The sequence below is a fragment of the Eulemur rufifrons genome, chromosome 16 (genome assembly GCF_041146395.1).
Source record: "Eulemur rufifrons isolate Redbay chromosome 16, OSU_ERuf_1, whole genome shotgun sequence".
NCBI classification, from domain to species: domain Eukaryota; kingdom Metazoa; phylum Chordata; class Mammalia; order Primates; family Lemuridae; genus Eulemur; species Eulemur rufifrons.
The window spans coordinates 50,428,783-50,453,810 of record NC_090998.1 but is presented as its reverse complement, the minus strand read 5'-3'; the positions used below and the strand labels follow the sequence as shown (position 1 = coordinate 50,453,810).

General features: G+C 33.6%; 1 protein-coding gene across 2 annotated transcripts in view; it reads right to left on the bottom strand.

Annotated features, from left to right (window-relative positions):
- The window catches only part of LEMD3 (LEM domain containing 3), a 68,044-nt gene that overhangs the window by 20,752 nt on the left and 22,264 nt on the right, over positions 1-25,028 (bottom strand). The window contains exons 2-4 of one of the 2 annotated variants that reach the window (XM_069489624.1): positions 10,254-10,291; positions 6,432-6,498; positions 4,097-4,164 (exon numbers count right to left, since the gene is read on the bottom strand). In XM_069489624.1, the coding sequence (XP_069345725.1) occupies positions 4,097-4,164; positions 6,432-6,498; positions 10,254-10,291 (173 nt within the window). The remainder of the gene's footprint in view (positions 1-4,096; positions 4,165-6,431; positions 6,499-10,253; positions 10,292-25,028) is intronic. The other variant, XM_069489625.1, reaches the window with a different exon arrangement.

The window sequence follows — 25,028 nt, the reverse complement described above, 5'->3', positions numbered from 1 at the left end:
TTCTATCTCACCTGACTTGAAGCACTGACAGGACCCAGCATACTCTAGATGTCTGGAGGCCACTAAGAATCAACAAAGAGCTAGATGGCTTATGGCAGTTCCAGACACTTATATTACTGCAGATGGACACCAGACAGAGCAAAAGATTATGAGCTCTGAAAAAATAAAACCACCAAAACTTCTTTAATTGGGAATTTACAGATACAAATCCAGAAGACACAACCACAGAAAAGGTTCAAGATGATCTCAGAATCTTTAGCCAGAAGTACTGGTAAAGGCCTTTGCCTGTAAGAAATAAGTCTGTAAAGTCTGTAAAGGTGGCTATTTTTTCAAATGTGTGGATCTCAACACAAAGTAACAGGGCACATGGAGAAACAGAAAAACTCAGCCAAAGGAACAAAATAAACCTCCAAAAGCATACCCTAAAGAAACTGAAATATAAGAATTACCTCACCATTCATAAAAGCCATCATAAAGATATTCAACAAGATCAGGAAAATGATGCATGAACCAAGTGAGAATATCAATAAGGCAGAAAATGTTTTAAAAAACCAGAAATTTTAGAGCTAAAGAATATAATAACTGAATTTAAAAATTCATTACAGGGATTCAAGAGCAGATCTGATCAAGTAGAAGAAAGAATCAGTAAACTCAAAAAGAGGTCATTTAGAATTAACCTGTCAGAGAAGCAAAATGAAAAAAGAGTAAAAAAGAGTGAAGAAAGCCAAAGGGACCTATGGGACATTAAGCAGACCACTATACATGAAATGGAAGTTCCAGAAAGAGAGGAAAGGCAGAAACGGGCAATAAAGTTTATCTGAAGAAATAATGACCAAAAAAAAAATATATCACCAAATCTGCAGAAGGAAATGGTATTTAGACTCAAGAATCCCAACAAACCCTAATAAGGATAAGTCCAAATAAGACCACATTGAGACATGCTATATTCAAACTGTTGAAAATCAAAGACAGAGAATTTTGAAAGCAGAAATTTCCAAAAAATTGAAAAGGAATACTTCCAAACTCATTTTATGAGGCCAGCATTACTCTGATACCAAAGCCACACAAAGATACTACAAGAAAATTATAGACTAAAATCCCTGATGAATATAGACACAAAAAGCCTCAATAAAATGCCGGCAAACCAAATTCAACAACATTAAAAGGATCATATACCATGGTTCTGGGCACAAAGATAGTTCAACATTCAAAAATCAATCAAAATGATTATACTACATTAATAGAACAAGGATAAAAACCACAAGATCTCAATAGATGCAGAAAAAGCATTTGACAAAATTGAACACCCTTTCGTGCTAAAAATACTCAACAAACTAGGAACGAAGGAAATTACCTCAACATAATAAAGACCATACATGAAAAGCCCTCAGCTAACATCATACTCAATGGTGAAGAATTGAAAAAAAGTTTCAGGAGGAAGGCAAGGATGCCACTCTTGCCAATTCTATTCAACAAAGTACTAGAAGTCCTAGACAGAGCAATGAGGGAAGAAAAAAAAAATAAAAGGCATCCAATTCAGAAAGATCTCTTTTTGCAGATGACATAATCTTATATGTAGAAAAACCCTAAAGATTCCACAAAAAGCCCAGTTAGAATAAATGAATTCAACAAAGTTGCAGGATACAAAGTCAATATACAAAAATTAATTGCATTTCTATATATTAACAACGAACAATCTGAACAGGAAATTAAGAAAACCCATCTACAATAGCATCAAAAAGATTAAGATACTTAGGAATATACTTAACTAAGGAGATGAAAGACTTGTACACTGAAAACCACAGAAAATGCTGAAAGAAATAAGTATTACTAAAATAATTATACTATCCAAAGCAATACAGGTTAAATGCAATCCCTATCAAAATCACAATAATATTATTTTGCAGAAATAGAAAAAAACAATCCTAATATTCATATGGAACTACAAACCCCAAGTAGCCAAGACAATCTTGAGAAAAAAAGAACAAAACTGGAGCCTTCACACTTCCTGACTTTAAAGCATATGACAAAACTACAGTAATCAAGAGTATGGTACTGGCATAAAGGCAAACATATAGACCAATGGAAGAAAATAGAGCAGCCAGAAATAAAGCCATTCATATACAATCAAATGATCTTAGACAAGGGTGCGAAGACTACACAATGGGAAGAGACTGTCATCTCTTCAAGAAATGCTAGGAAAACTGGATTTTCACATGCAAAAGAATGAAATTGGAACCTTACCTTATACCATACACAAAAATCAACTAAATACTTAAATATAAGACCTGAAACTATAAAACTTCTTTAAGAAAATGTAAAAAAAAAAAAAAAGCTTCATGACATTAACATGGGCAATGATTTCTTGGATATGACACATAAAGCAGAAATAGACAAGTGGGACTATATCAAACTAAAAAGTGTATGTACAGTGAAGGCAACAATGAACAGAGTGAAAAAGAAGCCCACAGTATGGGAGAAAATATTTGCAAATCATGTATCTGATAAGGGGTTAATATATTAAATACACGAGAAATTCCCACAACTCAGAAACAAAATAAATAACCCAATTAAAAAAATCAGCTAAGGACTTAACAGTATTTCTCCAAAGAAGACATACAAATGGCCAACAGATGGCATATGCATATACAGATATATATGGTATATAAATGGCATGTGAAAAGATGCTTGGTATCATTAATCATCAGGGAAATGCAAATCAAAACTATAATGAAATATCACTGCACACCTGTCAAGATAGCTATTATCTAGGGGGAAAAAAAAAAACCTAGAAAATAGCAAATGTTGAAGAGGTAGAGAAACTGGAACCCCTGTTGGAGGGAATGTAAAATGGTGCATCCACTATGGAACACAGTATGGAAGTATCTCAGAAAATAAAAAAACTGAACTCCCATATCATCCAGCAATCTCACTTCTGGGTATCTGTGCAAACGAATTGAAAGTAGAATCTCAAAGGCATATTTGCATTCCCGTGTGTGCTGAAGCATTATTCCTAATAGCCAAGAGGTGGAAACAACCTAAAAGCCCATCAACAGATGCCTGGATAAAGAAAATACGTATGTACATATAATGGAATATTAGTCAACCTTAAAAAAAGAAGGAAATACTGTCAGGTTACAATATGGATGAACTTTGAAGCATTATGCTAAGTGAAATAAGTTAGTCACAGAAGGACAAATACTGCATGATTCCACTTATATGAGCCAAACTGACAGAAGCAGAAAGTAAAATGATGGTTGCCAGGGATACATCAGAGGGGAAAATGGAGACCTGTTGTGCAATGGGTATAATTTCAGTCACACGAGATGAAAGAGTTCTCAAGATCTGATATACAACAATGCATATATAGTTAACAATACTATACTATATACCTAAAAATGTAGTAATAGGGTAGATGTCATGTTATATGATTTTTACCACTATTTTTAAAAGAGAGGGAAGGGGGAACATGAAGTTGTATGACTTGACTTGTTCTCATTGAACTCATTATGCCAGTCAAATTTTAGGAATCAACATTTCCACTTGCAAGAACTCACACCTTTATGTAATTATCTTTACAGAATTAGACTGACATTAACCTTTCCTATATGGTTTTCAAATTCCATTTTCCATCTTTTAGAAATCAGAACAACACTTGCCCATCTTTAAACTTCTAGTGCCCCTCCTTTCATCTGGGATTTTCCAAAGATTATTTACAGTAGTTCAGAAAATTCAACTACAAGTTCTCTTAGTATCATGAAATAAAATTGATCTGCAACACAAGATTTGAAGAAGAAATGGTTAGATGCTTACTTGTTTTCTTACATACTACTCACCTATCTCGATTTTCCTCTTACCGATTTTTTGTACCTTTTCCAAATTAATACACATTCTCACATAGAGAATGTTCTAAAACAAACTGAAACAAAAATGCTGAGCAATTTCACTGTCTCTTATCTGCTTGCATTACACCAAACAGTAGGCCCAAGCTTTTAATGGTATAATTAATCAAATCCACGGTATATCTGATATAAGTAGCAATGGTTTACAGAAATTTTAAGAATATAGACATTAAGATTATAATTTCACCGCTTACTTTTAAATATGCAGCTGCCTCTTGGACAGAAAGGGTTCTTTGACTAGAACTGCCACATTCATGATCTCCTGGAAAGATTAGCACATTATTAATTTTGAATCAGTACTATGTTAAAAAAAACAAATATAATTCAAAATATTTTATAAATTATACAATTGTAGGTTATATTATTATAATTAGTAAAGAAAGAATATGAACAATATTATTTTATTTTCTAGAAAAAATTCCAGTAACCGATATAAATAAACAACTACCTTTACTTAAACCACAACCTTAAAATACATTTCAGTCTAGATAGGAAGGTGTCTTCCTCTTATAGTCCCAACTAAATTGTAAGCCAGAATAGGAACCATGTCATACTGATGGCTATCCATAGATCTTGGCACACGGCGGGGGCCCTCCACAGATGTGTATTATTCCTAAAGGGGAAAAATTCAGCAAATTCATTGTGCTAACTTACATATCTATTCCTAAAGCTCATAATTTAAGGGTTCAAATAAGTTTAATTTATTGTTGAATTAAAACGCATGCATTTTCACAGTATAACTAAGCCTATCTTTAGGAAGGAGTGTGCATGCCTTAAAAATTGTTATGACACATTAACAGGGAAATCAGGTAGAAGTTTCTACCTATGACTTAGTTTCTACAAAGGGATGTGCTACATACAATCTTTGGGAAACTACATTTTTCTTTCAACTGTTTATAGGAAGTGAATTCAAAGCTTCTTCTTTATGCTGTATGTGGTTATCAGAGATAAATTATATCCTCATACTGAACTTTAATTGTCAGATTTTCCCTGTCCTGCTTCCTTGAAGAAGTTTAAAATTTTTTTTTACATGGAAGTGAAATTTAAGTAAAAATCCTTAGCTAATTTTTCTATAATAAAAATAACTATGTTCTTATTTATCAGTTTTATTCAAGTAGTCAGATTTTAATGGCAGCAGTCATAAAAAAGTAAGAAGTACCTATTAGATGAACAAGTTTTTGAAAGGCACCCACAGAGATTCAGATTTCCATAGACTTAGAGCAGAGGTCAGCAAACTATAGCCCAGGGACCAAATCCGGCCTACTGATGGTTTTTATAAATGAAGTTTTATTGGAATACAGCCAAACTCATTCATGTATGTTGCTTTCATGTTATAATAGCAGAACTGAGTAGTTGTGACAGAGGCGGTCTAACCTGCAAAAGTCTAAAATATTAACTATCTGGTCCTTCACGGAAAAAAAACTTGCTGACCCCTGCTCTAAAAGGAATCTACATCTTTAAAAGCACACCAGATTATGATGATCTAGCAGGCCATGAACATATACAACAATGCTAAAGAGATAGCTATAGATGCCTGTGTTAGCAACATCAGGAATTCCTAGCTAGAGTATATACTTAACCTATTTCTGGGTCCTAAATGTCATTAGCTTGTAGTACACGAATATGCCAGTCAGTCGATGCAAAGAAGGCTTTTAGTGACATACACAAAATCAAAAGTCGAAAAAATTGACCAGAATTAAGGATCCAAAGAAAAAAACAAAGATAGGTGAGAGGATGGGGAACTGTCAGGATCAGAAATACCTCCATTCAACCAGAGAAGTTCTACATTTACCTACTAAGCTTCTACCAATGATCTGGTTTCCACAAAAGAATTTGCTACACAGAGAAGTTTGAAATATCATATTTTTCTTTTCTTGTAACTGCTTATAAGAGAATCCAAAGTCTCTTTTCAGATTATATATAAAATAACTAAAAAAATTAAAAGGTAATAAATAGATAAGCTGCTAATGCAGCTTACAATATCCTAAATTTGATACCAATTCGTCTATAATAAATTCTTTTAATTGTAGACATGTCGGATATCTGAGAGCTCTCAAAGACTAAGAGAAATGCATTGAATCAGGAAAGAAAATTCTAGGAGAATATATTCACTTTATCCAAAGGAATAAAACTTATATAACCATCAAAAGGAAAATCTGCATTTTTATATTTAATCCAGGATTTTACTGAATAGTTAATTCACTGCTTGCCCAATTCAACTGATATTTAAGCTTTCAGAAGTTTTTGTTACTACTAATGTAATAAAGAAATTTGACTGACTTTAAAATTACATTATATAGTACAATATACATAATACATTTAATACAGATGGAAAGCAGGAACAAGCCCTGGACTAAATATATCTATAAAAATAAAAAATATCACTCTATAGGTAACAAAAAGTTCTAAAGAGAAATATTCTACAAATACAACACCAAATGTAGGAAAAACTATTTCTACGGATACAATATGCTACATATGTACATTATTCAAAATAATTTTAGAGACTATGAATGTTAATACAATTACCTGCAAGCTGTGCCAGTCGATCATGAAGCTTGTATAATGTGCTCATCATAAGATTTTTTTCACTTTCCTAAAATTAAAAGAAATTATGAAAAATATGTGCCAAATAATTCTTATTCAAAAAGAAAAACAGCAAATAAATTTAAAATAATAGAAGCTACATAATCTGAAAGACAAATTCAAATTTAAATAATGGCACAATATTTTAAGGAACCTTAATCTAAGAATCTAAATTACCACTCTAAATATGTTACTTTCTTGAGAATGATCAAAACACTGGCACTAAGGTTAGTGTGAAAAAAGGTCTCATACACAATAAACTCCCCCGACCATGAAAGCAATGCTCCCAAATCCCTGTCTATCCAATGCAAGCCTATGTACATTTGTTTTCTTCATTACGACTGCCCTTCATGTTTTGTTTTTTAATCTGACTCAACCACATAAGACTAAGGAGAATGAATACTGACACTGAAACTCATCCTTTCCTAGGTGGCCCTGCATAAACTTAAGAACCATTAAAGTGAAATAAACATTCAGGGAATATCTATTATGAGTTTAAGAACTGTTCTCTCAGCAAAGTGAGAGACCCAATGAACAAGATGGTTCCTGTTCTCCAGGGCAAAAAAATGTACTGTTATATTACAGTTGCAAAGTATAATACAGTTGCAAAGTATAATGCAAATACAGAAGAGGGAGGGAAGGGCAGACCCATTTATTGAACAAAGAATATCTGAGTTGGGTTTCAAAGGAAAAAAGAATAGATAAGCATTCCAGGCAGAAGGAACAGCCTCAGCAAAGGTATGAAAGTGTCGGTTATATTCCTTACATAACCAGTAGCCCAGTTTGACTCAACAAACTACATACTGGAAAAATAGTTTGGAATTAACTGCCAGACAGCCCTGGATACCAAGACAAAGAGTTTGACTTCATTCTGAAAATTTAGAAGGAGGAAAGTAAAACAGACTTGTATATCAGGAATATTACTATGATCAGAATGTACAGCATGGCCTGGAAGGAGAAATAACTGAAAAGAGTCCAGAGAGGGGGCTATTGCAATAGTATAAGCAACTTGCCAAATAATCTAATGCAAGTGAGATGCCCAATTAAAGAGCAATCATAATTAAGAGTCACCGATATAAGTGACAGAAAAGAGGAGGGTAGGTTAGAGAGGCGGGTAATAGTTTATCACACTATCTGAAATAAATTCATGATTCATCAGAGGGCTGTGTCTTTATTATTTCCTTTCTTCCTGGAGTGTCTAACCAAACAAAATTACTGGGTGAATACAACCATGGAGCAAATTCGGGCAGAATATAAAAGGGCAGGATAGTAACATTTATATATCTAATGGCATGTAACCTCATCCATTTATTTTTGTGCTGTATGTTCAGGGACAGAAGAAGACAAGTTTGCACACTATGGGTGGCATGCTTTTGTCCATGCGGCTTTAATCAGTGACACTAAGAAGAAAAGTCATCAGTGGCTCCAAGATCCTACCACCAGAGTTCCTAGTTTTATGTCCGATGGTTGACTGGGATAAATTACTTATTCCTTCAGTTCACTAGTTACCTTCCAACACTTTTGCTTTTTTCAGGAGGTGGCGTGGGGTCGGGGGCTCAACTTTATCTCAACCAGATTCTGAATCAAGCCAGTCCTCACCTTCACATAAGATTAAAAATTTAAACTCCAAAAATAGACATCAAAAAGTAAGAGTAGGGCTCAAACTCAAGATTCTGAAAGCTATGCATTTGTGATACATTAAACCACAAAATCACTTTTAATAAATATGTTCTACATAATCAGATGAGCAGGAGTTCCAATGGTAGCGTAGTTCATGGACTTGATACATAAAACTAAGGTGAATCTAATTAAGCTTTAGGATTAAAGTAGCTGAAATTTTTGAAGTCTGTAGAAAGACTGATTCCTTTGTTTTATATGTCTTGATCATGTCCTTCCCCACACCCCTTTCAAAAAACAAAATTTGAAGATTTGCCACCTGTCCTCTGTAGTTAGATCTTTAATGAACATAAAAGACCTGGGAATAAACTTCATGTTTTGATTCACAGGTCACACTGGACTGAACAAATAGAAAAAATAACAAAACCTAACCAGATGGAACTGGATCTCATACTGGGTAACATACATACTGTTATGTTCTCAAAGAATTTTAAGCACCCAAAAGTTCAATGATAATTTTTTACAAGAATTATTTTTTCAAGGAAAACTTATTCAAAATGACCACCTATATACTACAAGGGACTCAATGCCATCCAAATGACCAACTAAATTATGATATAGTTTTTAATGATATATGTTATTAAGTGAACAAATCCATTTTTAGAAAGAAATAGAAAGGCTCTGGTTCAATTATCTTTAATACTAGTACACTAAACTAGCAGTAAATCTGAAAAGTATACTAAAGTTACTTTCTTACTGGCTTACAGTTTTATTACACTCTTACTCTATTCTGATTGCTTTTCAGATTGTCTCCTAACATTTTAGTTTAAAATGTGTCTAACTATTGGTTTTCCTAATAACCCTGCAAACTAAGATCCACAAATACATGTATTTTTAAAGTAAGCTTTCAAGTAACTTTTCATTAAACAAATATAATTTTATAATTTGAATTAGCTACCTTCTAATTATCTGTTTTAGCAGGGCCCAGATTATCATTTACCAACACATATCATTCTCTAAAGCAAAATTTTTATTCTTGGGGGGGAAAAACTACAGAATGACTCTACCAAATTTTCTCATAATTGTCACCTTTAAATATTTCCCTCTTCTATCCTCAGCCAATTTTCTCTTCAAGGACATTTTTAACTGCATCATGTCTTTGATTAAATGATAATAGACTTTAAACACATCATGCCCTGCACAAAATAAGCATTTAATAAGTGAACTGCCATTATCTTCATTATAATTATTACTATTATTCAGAGGTTCAGAACTTCAGTTCTGAAAATTATACAGAAGAAAATAATCTTGTATTTCCAATGTTCAGTGAGTATGGTACTCAATTTAAATTATGATGCTGTAACAGTATTATACTTAATAATGCAACTGATAAAGTCAACTTTGCTTTAAACAAATATTACCACTGTAGAATATTACTAAATATAATCATTTTAAAGTTCTACTCTAACAATCTAAAGTAATATATTGTGGATCTGATTACACATTATTACACATCCTTCAGTACAACAAATAATGTTTTCTATAGAGGTCTATATAACTATCAGTTCCTAATAAAAAAAAGTTGACCAGTTGTGTATTATAATATAAGCTTTAATATCTTAATCTTCAAAGTGCCTGTAATGATGGGTAAGGAAAAATATTTTCATGTAAGTAAAATTTAGGTTAAATTTAACATTACAATACCGTTCCAAAATGAAAAGAATAGGTAGCCTAAAAGATATTAATGTGTTTCCTTTCTAAATGCCTCCTGATAGTTGAATAGGCATGCCAATGGGCAAAGATCCAAAGAGAGACAAGATGAGGTCAAAGAGGACAAAACGGTTAAGGTATCCAACAATTGAAGACAACAGGAATACTTTTAATTATAAGACCATATCCACAGATGGCATGCCACTTCCATTTTACTTGGCAGGTGGCTTTTAAGTTAAAGCAATAAACAGTTCAGCTCTTAGGAGAAAACTCATGTCAGATTTAATTATACTATACTTAAGGAATACTCAGAATAAGAAAATATATTGTGTTAGATTAAAATAACCTCAAAATTACTATTTTTAATTGATAATCATCCTAATACCTTTATCACATAAAATATGACATAAAATATAAGCATTATGATCTTTTACTTACTTGTATTTTTCCAAATGTTTCACCAAAGGGGTTTTCTACTATCAAAGAAAGAAAAAAAAAAGACAACTATTAGCATCACTAAAGAGTAAGAATTAACCCTCTTCCCCCAAACAAGCCCTCTGAAATGCCAGCATGTACTTTGCTAAAACTAAATATAAATATGCAAACAAAATGTAAACAAACTGATGATAATAAACGATGGCGAAGTAATTTTTCAGACTTACTATACTTACCATTCTTTCAATTTGTGGTTTTCTCCATAATCATTGAAATCAGGTGCTCTGGTATCAGAGAAGCTGAGTTCAAGTCCCAGCTCCACCACCTATTAGCAGAATCTCCTTGAACTAACATCTACTTAGCCACTCTAAATTGTAGATTTTCTTCTTAAAAGGAGGGATAACAACGATACCTACCTTATATAGCTGTTGTTAAGATTAAATGAGATAAACCAGATAAAATATGTCAAGCACTTAAGAAGAACTGCATGCATAGTACCCATTATCATTACTATTAATGACTATCATTTGTTTCTACCTTAATTTGGTTTCTCTTCAAAATATAGACTAAAAGCAGTTAACTACTTGAGGAAATTTACAAGATGCTTTAAAACTGAATAATTCATTTAGAATTCTCACTGCTAATGATTAAAAAAGAAAAATCCACCTTCCTAATCCTTGCCAACATCTGGAAAAGTGGCAAGAAAAAAATATACAGATCAAAGCAGCCAAGAATTAAGTCTCAGTATTAAACACCTCCAAATTTCTAATAAAATATTACATTATAAGGAAAGGATTTACCATTTCCATCCAACCTCCCAAGTCCTACACCCCTCCGAAAAGATACAAACAAGTTTATGGCTGAATAAATTTGTTTATTATATCTCTCATAGTTATTATTCAGAACTTTCTCCTTATCATCTCCTTTATTTCAATATTACATGCAAAAATACTCAAAGCTTTCAGATACCTGAAAACTTCCATATATTTTATACAGATTATATAGCTGTATAATCCAGGTCACAACTAAGACTAACTGATCTTACAAAGTAGTTCACACTGACCAGGTTTCCTTTCTGAGATACTTTTCTATTTTTATTTGAGAAAACAGGAAGTCCCATAGGAACCAGGAACTGCCTGATTCTAAGAAAGTTCATGTGAGACCAGTTTAACAAGGTACAATAAAAAAGCAAGGAAAAAAAATGCATCCTGTTATCATCATAAGGGATGTTGCTAATAGATTTTTAGACATTTCTCTACACAACAAAAAGGTTTTAATGCTGGGAAAGAAAAATTTCTGAAAGATAAAAAATCAAAAGCACTCATAAGGGGAATAAAGAGAAGAAATAATAACAGCTTCAAAATTAAATAAAATGTTAAGAATCAGAACTCACGGACCAAAAAGATAATCTTTTTAATAACATTAATTTTCATGTAAAATTTGAACAGTTTAAAATAAAGCCACATTTAGTTCAAAATACTACCAAAAATGCCTTGTCAATCTACTTAGAATAAATTGGCCAAACAATACTTAAAACCAAGTACTTTATTTTCTCTTTATAAGAAAAACAATTCTTAAAAATATAAAAGCACACAGTTTTTTTAAAAAAAAACAGGTTTAATGTCTATGAAGAAAAGCTATGCTAGCATTACTTTTTGACTGTGCACAAAATTATTTTTTGTCAAGACTATCAAGTAGAAAATCAACTCTTCAAGTAGCTCTATAAAAGCATAACTGTAAACTATGGTTGTCCTACCAGTAGACTGCTCTACTGTGGGATTCTCACATAGGGACCACGTGTTATTCATGTTTGTATGCCTGGAGCCAAGCATAGCATTGGACATACAGAGTTTTCAAGTTAGCGCTTGAAAAGTGCTGGTTGTGCTATCTAAGCACGCTTCTTTATTTTACTTTGTGTGTTAACACTAAAGCAAAAGTGTTAAATTCTGCAGGAAGCTGGAGGAGTATATGTTCTGAGCTACTGGGAAGGGAAGGGGATAGGATAACACAGAGAAAGCTAAAAGAGAATAAAACAAATTCTGTTAAAAACATTGCTCTGCCCTTTGTATCCTTCTAGATTTCTTCCTCTTGTCTAGTAAATTAAAATACCTGAGAATAACATATTTAAAAAGCCAAGAGGATGCTTTCTGCCCTACAAATCCATTAAAAAAATTTTTCCCCAAATGCCTATGATTGTCACCCATTAAATGAACAGACCCTTAGCCTCAAGGTTAAATTTTACAAGGAAACTCCATCGAAAAACAGTAACTCTAACAAACAAATGCCCTCAAACTTCTGAAAGGATCTTTATACATCTAACTTTTCTTTCCCCAAATCATTTCAGTATTTCTAAATAACACACTGGCATCTTATATCTCATCCAAATTACCTAGTCTTTAATGGAAACAATACATAATGTGTGAAAATATACAACAATCCCTCCTCCCTTTAGGCAATTGTAGAGAAGAAAACTTATTTCAAAAGCATTCCACAGCAAAAATTTGCCACTTCATTTATTATTCAGTCACTTTTCTAGGGAGGGACCTTAAAGTAAATTACAGTTCTTACCCCTTACCCTAAAGCAAGATAATGCCAAGACAGTACTTCAAAATTTACTCTAAAGCCACAACCTTGAAGCCATTTATTACCTGTTATTGTCCTTTATACCCTACACCCCAGTTTCTCATTACTGCTTTTTCTCAAATTCTCCTAGTATGACTATTTTTCAATATTTTTGCTCCTATTATTTCAAATCTCAAATATACCAACTTTTCCTTGTAAATGTCCTTAACATTTTGACTTCTCTTCTCTTTAAGCCATCTTAATGACCAAAACTCAAATTCCTAAAATGTTTAATTAGATCTTTCAAAATCTTCCAATGGTTTCCCATCACACTTTGCTTCAAGAACAAATTCTTATTTTGTGATACTTACTTACAAGACACATAATGATTCTCCCCCAAACCTCTCTCTCACCAATTCCAAAAATGTTACTATTTAATAATTTTACTGATCCTTTAGTCAAATGTAAACTTTTCTCCATTCTCTTAAGCTGAAATCAAATTTATCAACCGTTATTAATTCTCAGATAAAAAAGAAAAAATTGTGACCACATCCATAGGTTGCTACACTTCAAAGGATATACTTATATATTAATAGAACTAAATAAATCAATGATCTCTCAGAAAGGCTCCATTTTGGTTATCCAATGGCAGTAAAGGGAAGAAAATTCTGTGGTAACCGAAGTTGTTCTTATAGAGAGCAAATAAAATACTTATTATTTTGTGCTAGGCACTGGAAATGTGGCACTAAATAAAACAAAAAATATCTCTGCCTTCATAGAACTTATGTTTTAGAGGGGTTAGAAGAGACAAACAAATAAATGTTAAAAATACATAGTATGTTAGATGGTTCGAAGCGCTTTGGAGGGAAAACAGCAGGAACGGTGTTTAATATGTGAGAGAGGAAAGCAATTTTAAACCAGATGGTCACAGAAGGCCATACTAAGATTGCATTTGAATAGAAACTTGACGAAACAGAGGGAACAAGCCATGTGGACATCTTAAGGAAGAGGTTTACAGAAGAAAGAACCAGTATAATAATGGCTGTGAAGTAGTAGCAGGTCTGGCATATAACTCCTGGAAATGGAGAAAAGCCAGTATAGCTGGAGCCCAGTGGATGAGAGGGCAAGTAACAAGAAATGAAGTCAGACAAGTTAAGATTATTTAAGAGACACAGTAGATACAGATTGTGTAGGGCATTTATATTTTACTCTAAGGGAGAAACCTCAGAGAATTGGGAGTATATGTTATCTGGTTTGTGCTTTAAAAGAAAGGCATATGTAATAAGGGGGTGTCTCACCTTCTGGCTTAAACTTAAGAGTCCTAAGCATTTAGAGAATAAATGACCTGCTATTTATGACCCAAGAAAACAGGCAATAGTACATTGAGGGTGCTTTCCTTCAGCTTTCTCCAGATCAACACAGCCAGCTTTAGTGTACTGTGACATTTTTCTGTTCTGTGTACTTGGAACTACTGTCGATTACAGTACACAGAAATATTCTCTCAGAAAGACTCTGAACCCTTGATCTTTTCTGGTCTTCAAGCCTGAATATTATCCTTCTCTTTCATTCTGCCTTGACGGTTCACTTTGCATCTATGCTATGACCACGAAGAACACCTAATCACTGCAGCTTATTATGACCTTCCTCTTCTTAGAATCTCAATGTATTTTCTCTCAGTATCTTCACTACCAAATAGACAAACTATTTGGTGTTTGTCCCTCCTCCCCCAACAAGATCGCAAAATATCTATTTATCCCAATGCCTTGCAGATAGGCATACTACTACAGTCTCCTAGAGTAACAGCTTCACCAATGCCAGAAAGATACTATAGTCATGATAATTCTACAACCCTCTCCTTTGAGTAAAAAGGAAATTACATTTGTTGAGTTCTTAGGATGTGCAAGGAATAATGATGCCACCATGTACTCAAGAGGTACCTCATTTCGTCCTCATAATACCACTATTTTAGAGTCAGTATTATCCTTTGAGACATGTTGAGGTTAGGCTGCTTCCTTGAGGTAAGCGCAGTTTAGTAAATTGGGATTCATAAAATTGAGATTCAAACCTATCTATGTCAGATTCCAAAGCCTATATTCCTCTCATTATAGAACTAAAAACTATAGAAAAGAAAATATTGGCTCTATTTGGTTTAAGGAAAGGATTCTTCTCCAGAACTTTCAGATTTTGAATCATTAATCTCCTTATGATGTAGTAAATAAAAAAATCACAAAAATGAGGATAAGGGGGAAAAACACTACTGTTAGGGAACAGAGCTTGTCTCTTAGATGAAAGAAAACTTACAAGTTCTCTAATTGTAGTCTAGGGAAAGATTTTCCATGATATATCAAAATGTAAAGTATCCTGTGACTGCCATAGGCAGAATTATTTACTCCCCTTCTCTCTGCTGCCATGGCCCTCTGCTCATGACTGCTATAGAACTTATCACATGGGATCAGTTTTGAAAAAATCGTAATTTCTCATTTAGTACAACATACATCTAAGCAACATTTTCATTTGGCTGCGTCTTGCAACACTAAATATTCAAAAACAAGTATCAAGTTCCTGTTATGTGCCATGCATTATGCTAGTTGCAGATTAAAAAATGAATATATATAAACCCTGTCTCAATAAGTTCAGTCTGAAGGGCAGCAACTCTGCAGACATGGACTTTCAAAGGTAACCTCTTATAATTCTAAAACTCTATGACCTTAAGGCTATGTTTTAGTCTTAGGAAGATTCAAGTCATCTAGGCAGTTAAATCCAGCTGCCAAAATGACCAGTTATCTCTCTGGGTTGCACCTTTTTGTAAATATATTGAAATTCTCAAATACCATTTTCTAGCATTAATGGTTTAAACAAGCATAATTATATGTAATGAAGGTGGGAGGGGGTTATGAGTGAGGGGGAATGTTTCCAACAGCTGCAAAACACTGCACCTGTGTGGTAAACACTTCTGCATTTCACCATCATCCAGACTGATCTAAAAATGGATGGCTTTCTTAAATAGATAGTCATTCTATAAGATAGGAACAGTTCATTGGATGTATACTTAAAAATTACTGTGAATACTGAGAATACATTAATCAAAATAGAGAAAGTGTTATGGACAAAAATTATCTATTACTGTCTACTATAACTTGCCTAAGATAAACTTTATACCACCACCTTTGTTCTATTCATAAATAACCTTTCAATTGTAGGGTGGGGATTTCCAGAGATACAAAAACCAAGATGGGGATAACAATTAAAAAAGAAGGGAAGGAGCAAGAACTCAAAAGCTTCTCTACTTCTCATATCCTACAAGACTCCCAATTTTTCACCTGCCCCTGTTTAAGAGAGGCAGCAATCCCATGATACTTCCAAATGTAAATTATTCTTTTAAAAAAAAAGTACACACTCATTTTATAAAATAAAAGTAGAAAGGACTTTAAATGTGGATACGAAAAGTACTTAGAAGATAAAAAAAACTGAAAACAATGTATCTAAGAAAAAAAGGTCAAAACTCAGAATCAAATTTTCCGATAGCCTTATTAGTTGGTTGGTTCTTATTCTTTATTTCTATATATGAAAAAGAAACATTATGGTCTCGTTTAACTTTGTAGTCATTTGAAAGCCTCACATCTGCTCACCATAAAAATGAAGATTTTCCAGGGGGGAAAAATGACATCAGACTATAACTGAAATTATTTATCTTTACTCAAGCACTAATTTCACATAATTGTACTCTGAGTTTGGGATCTCTGTAAAACAAAAACTGTAAGAAAGACTTCTAACCATAGGCTGTTCAACAAGTATTTGTGAAGCATATTCTATACATTGTGTTCTGAGAATTTTTCCCCAGATGCCTATGCTTTAGGAGTAGTGGAGGTGGAAAAAAATGAGTAACTGTGGTGAAAAAAATCAGAACAGTGATGGAATACTGACTGGGCACATGAGGGAACTTTTGGAGGCAAAGGAAATGTTCTATATTATAGGGACTTAAGTTACACAGCTGCATGAATTTGTCAAAACTCATGAGAGGATACATTAAAGATCTGTACATCTCACTGTATGCAAATTTTACCTTAAAAAAAGTAACTCTAGGCCGGTGCGGTGGCTCACGCCTGTAATCCTAGCACTCTGGGAGGCCGAGGTGGGTGGATCGCTCGAGGTCCGGAGCTCGAGACCAGCCTGAGCAAGAGTGAGACCCTGTCTCTACTAAAAATAGAAAGAAATTATCTGGCCAACTAAAAATATATATAGAAAAAAATTAGCCGGGCATGGTTGCGCATGCCTGTAGTCCCAGCTACTCGGGAGGCTGAGGTAGTAGGATCGCTGAAGCCCAGGAGTTTGAGGTTGCTGTGAGCTAGGCTGACGCCACGGCACTCACTCTAGCCCAGGCAACGGAGAGAGACTCTGTCTCAAAAAAAAAAAAGTAACTCTAGTAACTCTAGTTAATAAAGAATTACGTAAGGGTCAAATTACCAAATGTCTTCAACTTACTTTGAAATACATTTTTTAAAAAGATGATGGATGGAAAGAATGAAGAGTAAAATCCATAAGGCAAATACAGAAAAAGTCAACTGTAGAATCTAGTTAGGGTATATAAGCATTGACAGCATGACTCTTTCAACTTTTTTGTTAAAAGAAGGTTAGGGCAGGAAGAGTAAAAAAAATAAATAAATGTTTGTGGTGGTGTTAAAATCCTATCAGAGGCTCAGTTTCTAGCTCAGTACATAAGAAGCTTGGAAGTCACCACTTTGTCCCAAAAAGTAAAAAGCTGAACTGAAAAATCAACAACTCTTGTTAGATCCGTAAAAGGTCACAAGGTAAATGCGACTCCCAAGAAATCAAAAGGTGAGTACACAGAATCACTATTTCCCTGAACAGAAACCCACAAGTAGCTACTGCTGAGTACCTACCTCTTAGGGAACCAGTGCTGGGGTAGGGAAACCTCAACCATAATAAACAAATTGCTGGAGGTTATAATGTAGACAACTCTGAGAGTTAAACATTCCAGGAAGATGTGGTCATAGAGGGACCCCACACTTTTGTGAGTTTTACCTCCAGGAGTTTTACCATGGTCCTCACGGTGAATATCAGAGAAAAATCCCTGTGTGCTTCCAGCAGGAGAGGGGAGAAAAAAAATTGTTTTACAATATGCCAGCAAACTCTGTTCTTCTTAACAAAGTCTGACCTCAAGAGAAACTATATAATCAGAGCCTAACCTGCTGGGGTTTTATCAGAACTTAACTGACCTGAGGAAAGGGAAATACCCTATTCCAGCACTCTCTAGCTTTTCATATGGGAGAAGGGAAATATCTAATTCAAGCCTACTCTAGCCATCCCATTCCACCTAAAGGGTAGGAATCAGAGGGGCAGCCAGTTTGATGAGGTTATATGTGGAGTTCACAATCCAGAGGTACAAGCTCACTAAAAGACTGAGTCCTTATCACAGGACTATAGAACACTTCTCCCCCAACACAATTGATCACCGTACCAGTAAAGGCTTAAATACAACAATTTCTTTTACCCAAGTCATCATCTCTGGCTATCAAGAAAAAATTGCAAGACACACTAAGAGGTAAAAAACACATTTTGAAGAGACAAAACTGGACTCAGATATGACAGAGATAATGTAATTATAAAACTAAAACTTTAAGACAACTATGATTAATATGTTAAGGCTTCTACTGGATGAAGTAGACAACATGCAAGAACAGAGGAGTACTATAAACAGAGAGATGGAAATTCTATCAAAAAACCAAAAAGAAATGCTAGAGATCAGAAACACTATCAGAAATGAAGAATGTCTTTGATAGGCTTATTAGTAGAATGGATACAGCCAAGAAAAAAAATCTCTTTGAGTTTCAGGATATCTTAATGAAACTTCTAAAATTGAAAAGAAAAAAAGACTGAAAAACAAAATAGAATACCCAAGAACTGCTGGCAACTACAAAAGGTGTAACATGCACATATGGGAATACTAGAAGAAGAGAAAGCAGTATTTCAAGCAATTAATGACAGGAAATTACCCCAAATTAACATCTGACACCAAATGACAAATGCAGAAAGCTCAGAGAATACCAAAGAAGGATAAATGCCCCAAAATTATACTTAGGCATATCATTTTCAAGCTACAGAAAAGCAAAGACAAAGAAAAAATTCTGAAAGAAGCCAGAGGGGGAAAAAACATATTACCTATAGAAGAAAAAAGGTAAGAGTTACCTATTTTCTCTTCAGAAAACATGCATATAAGAAGAGAGTGGCAAGACACATCAAAGTTTTAAGAGAAAAAATCCACCAGCCCAGAATTCTATACCCGGCAAAATAATCTTTCAAAGGTAAAGGACAAACAAAGGCTTTCTCAGAAAAACAAAAATTGAGGAAATCTACTGCCAGTAGAACTGCTTGCAAGAAATGTTAAAAGAAGTTCTTTAGAAAGAAGAAAATCATGCATGTCAGAAACTCAGATCTACATAAAGAAAGGAAGAACATCAGAGAATAAATAAGTGAGGGTAGAAAGATGGAGAAAGATATGCTAATGCCAATTAAAAGAAAGTGAGAATAGATGTATTAATTTCATATACATCATACAGCAAATTTCAGAGCAAGGAAAGCTATCAGGGATAAAGAGGAGCATTATACAATTATAAAGGGGTCAATTCTCTAAGAAGACATAATAATACTTAATGTGTATGCAGCTAACAACAAAGTGTCAAAATATGTGAGGCAAAAACTGACAGAACTACAAGGAGAAAGAGATGAATCCACTAATAAGGTTGCAGACTTCAACATCCCTCTAGTAGAAATGGACAGACAGATCCAACGGGCAGAAAATCAGCAAGGGCATAGTTGAACTAAACAAACCATTAATCAACTGGATATAATGAACATCTATCTATACCATCCAACAATAGCATAAGACACAGTCTCATGCTCACATGGAACATTTACCAAGAGAGACCACATTCTGGGCCATAAAACATGCCTTAACAAATTTAAAAGAACAAAAATCATACAATGTCTGCTCTCAGACCGCAAATGAATTAAATAAGAAGTCAACAACAGAAAGATAGCTGCAAAAATCCCAAATACTTGGAGATTAAACACATTTCTAAATAATACATGGGTCAAAGAAGAAATCTCAAGAGAAATTTAAAAATATTTTGAACAAAATGAAAATGAAAACAAAACTTATCAGGATTTGTGGGACAGAGAAAAAGCAGTACTCAGAGGGAAATTAATGAATGCATATATCAGAAAAGAATTAAGATCTAATATCATCATAAGTTTCCACATTAGAAAACCAGAAAAAGAGTAGTAAATTAAATTCAAAGTAGAAAAAAAGAAATTATAAGAATTAGAGCAGAAATCAATGAAATCAAAAACAGTAAATCTATAAGGGAAAAAAAAAAAATCAATGAAACCAAAAGCTGGTTCTTTGAAAACACTGATGAAATCAATAAGCCTTTAGACAATCTAAGAAAAAGAGAAAGGACATAAATTACTAATATCAGAAATGAAAGAGGACATCACTATGGATCCCATGAACATTAAAAGGATAATAATGGAATACTGTGAACAACTTGATGCCCACAGATCTGAGAACCCAGATGAAATAGACCAATTCTTTGAAAGACATAAACTGGCAAAACTCACAAAAGAAACAGACAATCTGAATAGGACTTTATCAGTTAAAGAAATTGAATCAATAAGTAATAACCTTCCAAACAGAATGCACTGGCCCCAGCAGAGTTCACTGGTGAATTCTACCAAAAATTTAAGGAAAAATTTACACCAATTCTCTACAATGTCATTTAGAAGACAGAAGCAGAGGGGAAACTTCCTAACTCATTCTATAAGGCCAGCATTACCCCGATACCAAAAATAGACAAAGATGTTACAAGAAAACTACAGACCAATATCTCTCATGAACATAGATGCAAAACTCTTCAACAAAATAGCAAATCAAATTGAACAATGTATAAAAAGAACAATACACCACAACCAAGTGAGATTTATCCCAAGCATGCAAGACATCAACTGAAAATAAATTAATGCAACCCATCACATCAATAGGCTAGAGGAAAAAAAAAATCAAATGATCAATCATATCAATAAATGTAGAAAAATAATCTGACAGAAGTCCAACATCCAAACATGATTAGAAACAAACAAACCTCTCAGTAAACTAGGAATAGAAGGGAACTTCCTCCACTCAACAAAGAATGTCTATTAAAAAAAAAAACCTACAAGCAACACCATACTTAATGGTTAAAAACACTAAGACTATTCACTAAGATCATGAATGTAGCAAGGATGTCCCCTATCACCACTGCTTTACAACATCATACCTAGAAGTCCTAGCTAACTCAGTTAGAAAGGAAAGAAAAAGTATAGAGATTCAAAGAAGAAATAAAACTTTGTTCACAGATAGCATGATCACCTATGTAGACAATTCAAGAGAATCAACAAAAAACTCCTGGAACTAATAAGCAATCATAGCAAGGTTGCAAGATGCAAAGTTAATATACAAAAGTCTATTACTTTCCTATATACCAGCAAAGAACAAGTGGAATTTAAAATTTAAAACACAATACCATTTACATTAGAATCTAACAAAACATGTATAAGACCTATATGAGGAAAACTACAAAACTCTGATTAAAGACATCAAAATGAATTAAATGGAGAGAGATTTTGTGTCCATGGAAAAGACTCAATGTTGTCAAGATGTCAGTTCTTCCTAATTTGATCTATAGATTCAATGCAATCCCAATGAAAATCCTAGCAAGTTATTTTGTGGATATCATCAAACTGATTCTAAAGTTTATATGGAAGGCAATAGACCCAGAATAGCCAACACAATACGGAAGAACAACAAAGGTAGAGGACTAGCGGTATCCAACTTCAAGATTTACTCTAAAGCTCAGTAACCAAGACAGTGTGGTATTGATGAAAGAACAAAGAGATCAATGGAACAGAATAGAGAGCCCAGAAATAGACCCACATAAATATAGTCAACTGATCTTTGACAAAGAAGCAAAGGAAATACAACAGAGCAAAGTCAGTCTTTTCAACAAATGGTGCTGGAACAAATGGATACCCACATACAAAAAATTAATCTACATACAGACCTTACACCCTTTACTAAGATTAACTCAAAATGAATCACAGGTCTAAATGTAAAACACAAAACTGTAAAACTCCTAGAAGATAACAGACAATCTAGATGACTTAGGGTTTGTCAATGACTTTTTAGATATAACATAAGTGAAGAATTGATAAATTTAACCATCATTCAAATTAAAAATTTCTACTCTGCAAAAGACACTGTCAAGAGAATAAAAAGAGAAGCCACCGACTGTCAGAAAATATTTGCAAAAGACATATCTGGAAAAGAACTATTATCCAAAATATACAAAGAATTCTTAACAATAAGAAAACAAACAACCTATTAAAAAATGGGCCAAAGAACTGACATTTCACCTAAGAAGGTATTAAAAAAAGATACTCCACATCATGTCAATGTGGAAATGCAAATTAAAATAATGAGATGCCACTATATACATACCAGAGTGGTCAAAATCCAGAACACTGACATCACCAAATGCTGATGAGGATGTGGAACAACAGGAACCGTCATCATTCATTGTTAGTGGGAATGCAAAATGGTATAGCCACTTTGGAAGACAGTTTGGTGGTTTACAAAACTAAAATACCCTCCCCATAAAATCTAGCCATCATGTTCCTTGGTATTTACTCAAAGGAGGTAAAAGCTTGTGTTCACACAAGAACCTGCAAATGGATGTTTAAAGCAGCATTATTCCTGATTCAATCTAAATTCTTTACAAATTGAAAACTGAAAAAGAAAAGTTCTTCCTCTTGTGCAAAGATCCAGAAGAGTTATCATAATGTAAGGGTTTTCTTGTTTTGTTTTAGAAATACCTGTTTTAGATACTCTTATTTTTAAAAATTTATGTAATTTACAAGTAAGTTCGTTTTTACTAAAACAATGTCTGAAACTGAGCATATTGGAAAATAGCCAAAAATATAAGACCCTGTGTCTAGTAATTTTTAAAAAGTAAATGTCTTCAAATATTCATAAATTTTCTTTTTTTTTTCCAGAATATTATGGGGGTACGAAGGTTTTGATTACATGATCTGCTTTTGTGCAATTTGAGTCAAAGTTCTAAGTGTGCCCATCACCAATGCAGCATGCACTGTACCCATTAGGTGTAAATTTACCCACACCCACTCCCACCTACTACTTGGTTTCCATTGAGTTTTATTACCATATGTGCATATGAGTGTTGATCAATCAGTTCCAATTTAATAGTGAGTACATGTGGTGTTTGTTTTTCCATTCTTAGGATACTTCACTTAGAAGAATGGTCTCTAGTTCCAACCAAGTTGTTACAAAATGTATTAGTTCACCATTTTTTTTATGGCTGCATTAGTATACCTGTACCACATTTTCTAAAATGCTTAATCTATTAAGTTGGAGGTGATTCATCTACCAATGATTTCATAAGACTAGCTTCATTTATCTAAATATTACTAAATTAGAAAGTTAGAGCATTAACAAATCAAGAAAATACCAAAATATTATACATTTAAGACTATGACAATCTATTCCTTCCAAAAATGAAAATAATGAATCACCCCCCACCAAAAGATGTAAGTCTTAGAGGCTCAAAACTCCAAAGGGAAACAATTAGGCTGCTGCCCCCATCTAACTGACATCCCTGTAGTCTACCCCCATGTTGGGGTTCTGTATTCAAGAATTCAACCAACTTAGATGATAAATATTCAGGGGGCGGTGGCGTGTGAACCAATAAGAACAATACAGCAGTAAAAATTAAAAAAAAAAAGTATAACTATTTATATAGCATTTATATTGTATTAGGTATTATAAATAATCTAGAGATGATTTAATATGTGGGAAAATGTGCATAGGCTATATGCAAATACTATACCATTTTACATAAGGGACTTGAGCATCCATGGATTCTGGTATCCACAGGGGTCTTGGAACCAATACATTATGCATACCAAGGGACTACTGTACAAGGAACACACTCAAATAAAGACAAAGCAATTTAAGTATGTCTACTTAAATTATGGGAGCTTAATCTTAATACACTATTCAAGGTCCAGAAGTTTGAGTGATCTACCTTTCAATACTTTCAACAGATCTCTTCTTGAAAATTACTTTTGTACATATGACACTTAAAGAATTATGCTACTGCATGGTGACATGTGAATAGAAAAATAAAAACAAGTCAACCTGTAAAGGTTAGATACAAACCCATAAATAATACCAAGCATCTGTGCAATAGCTAACTTGGCACCCAAAGGAATTTATGCTAATGAAATACTATAATTTATTAAACATGGTGACAGTTCACTGCACTAAGAGATTTTAAACATTAACTGTTACACACTAGAGACTGACTTTAACACTTTCTCAAGGTTTACATTACAAGATACAAGTAAAACCGTATTACAACAAGGTCGATTCTGAAAGAATATTGCTAAATGAGAATTTGGATATCCAAAAGGGATCTGTGATACACGGCACAGTCTATCTCCAGTACAATGCAATAAAGTAACATAAATTTCCCAATTACATACAATAGGTCTTGTACTTGGTAACATTCAAAATTGCACATTTAACATCTTAAATGTGATTGATTATTGAATTGATTGAATAAACTGAATTGATTATCACCAGTTCAGTTTTGTGTAGCACAAAGACAATATGCAAATAAGAAAACTGGAGAGAGAAATCTGCAGAGGAATGAAGAGGTGAATAAGACTAAAAAAATAAATGGTAGTAGTTTCCATTCCATTCATCAAATGGAGATAAGGAACATAGTTCTGATAAAAAGGAAAAGGGTATGCTATGTACAGACAAAGCATAGAGAACAAACATATAAACTAAATCTGGAGGTAAGAAATTCCCATCACTGACTTTATGAGAAATGTGCTTAAAAGTTACGTCTATCTTTAGCTCTGGAAGAAAGAAAGTAGAAACAGATGAAAAGTAACTTAGGAAACAGAGACATTTAAGTATGTCATCATCAGGTCAAAAACAAAACCACAGGATAACACTTTAAGAAGTTACAACATGTGGTAAACTAGGCTAAATAAGACTTTTTTGTTGATTATAATATACGGAACCTTGAGTAAAGACTAGGCTTCCTCATGAATACAATGAATGGAATATTC